Below are 1,246 nucleotides of genomic sequence, written 5' to 3'. Positions count from 1 at the left end.
GGCAAACTAAGTAGCAGGCATTTTTCCTTGAGTCTATACTGACTTTAATACCCCAGCCTGGAGTCAGCGGGCACTGTGTCTCAGAAGAGACTTAAAATTGGTTTTCTGACTTCATGATCAGTATACCATTCAATTTATATTTTCCACAAGCCTAAAGGTGTCTATGAGAGTGTCCTGGTTGAAGTTTAGTGGAGATAATTGTTTTCACCCTGCTGCAGGGAACTAAAGAAGTTACTTTTGAGGTCCCATCCTGGGTCTGTTCTGTAGTGATACTGGTGCTGAACGTTTTCTGCAATCCACCCCACAAGACAGCTGCATTTCAGTGTGTGGCACAGTGATTCTGTTTCCATTGTCTGTAAATTCCTTTGGGTTGAAAGACATAAGAACATAAGAACGGCCGTATTGGGTCAGACCAAAGGTCCATCTAGCCCAGTATCCTGTCCTCTGACAGTGGTCAACGGCAGGTGTCCCAAAGAGAATGAACAGACAGGTTATCATCAAGTGATCCATGATCTGTCACCCAATCCCACCTTAGGGACACCATTCCTCCCCATCCTTGCTAATAGCCATTAATGGATCTATCTGTCTTCCATGAATACCTTTATATTCTGCCACTGACATTTTCTCTTTCCTTTCATGGTTAAGAACATGATGCTGGACCAGATGGATTTCTCGGACCCTCTCTGGGGTGCAGACTCTGACCAAGAATCCCTCACTGGGAGTGACCTCAGGGGAGTCTGCTGCTTCCTGGACAATCCAGCCTTGAAAGCCGAAAATGGAGAAAATGCCCGGCCTGGGGGATCAGCCAACCTGCAGCGTCTGAGCCGGGAGGAGAAACGACGGAGCCGGCGGGCTACAGCGAACTACCGCTCAGCTCATGCCACTCGGGAGAGAAGCCGGGTAGAGGCATTCAACATGGCCTATGGGGAGCTCCGACAGCTGCTGCCCACTCTGCCCCCGGACAAGAAACTCTCAAAGATTGAGGTCCTCCGGCTGGCCATCTGCTATATCTCCTACCTCAATCATGTTCTGGATATTTAGAGGGTGAGGGAGAAGGAAGAGGGGAGAGAGAGAGAATGAAAGAGGAAGAAAGAGTGAGTGTGATTATTTCTTTATTCATGCATTTAATTATTAAGATCAGTGCTTAGTGCTGTGCAAAACATAAAAAAGACATAATCCAGGCCACCTGGAGCTTCTGGTTAAATTCTGGCGTTAGCTGCTCATGATTAGCTCTCAGTGAATTCAG

At 47.4% G+C, this 1,246-nt stretch overlaps 1 protein-coding gene across 1 annotated transcript; it reads left to right on the top strand.

Moving 5' to 3' along the window:
- Positions 1-648: 648 nt before the first annotated feature.
- Positions 649-1,041, top strand: LOC116837059 (helix-loop-helix protein 15-like). Its single transcript, XM_032801211.2, has one exon. The coding sequence runs from the start codon at positions 649-651 to the stop codon at positions 1,039-1,041; it is 393 nt and encodes a 130-aa protein (XP_032657102.1).
- Positions 1,042-1,246: the final 205 nt, after the last annotated feature.

Source organism: Chelonoidis abingdonii, chromosome 1 (genome assembly GCF_003597395.2).
Source record: "Chelonoidis abingdonii isolate Lonesome George chromosome 1, CheloAbing_2.0, whole genome shotgun sequence".
NCBI classification, from domain to species: Eukaryota; Metazoa; Chordata; order Testudines; family Testudinidae; genus Chelonoidis; species Chelonoidis abingdonii.
Note: the sequence above shows the minus strand (reverse complement) of the source record. Positions and strands in the feature narration are given on the sequence as shown.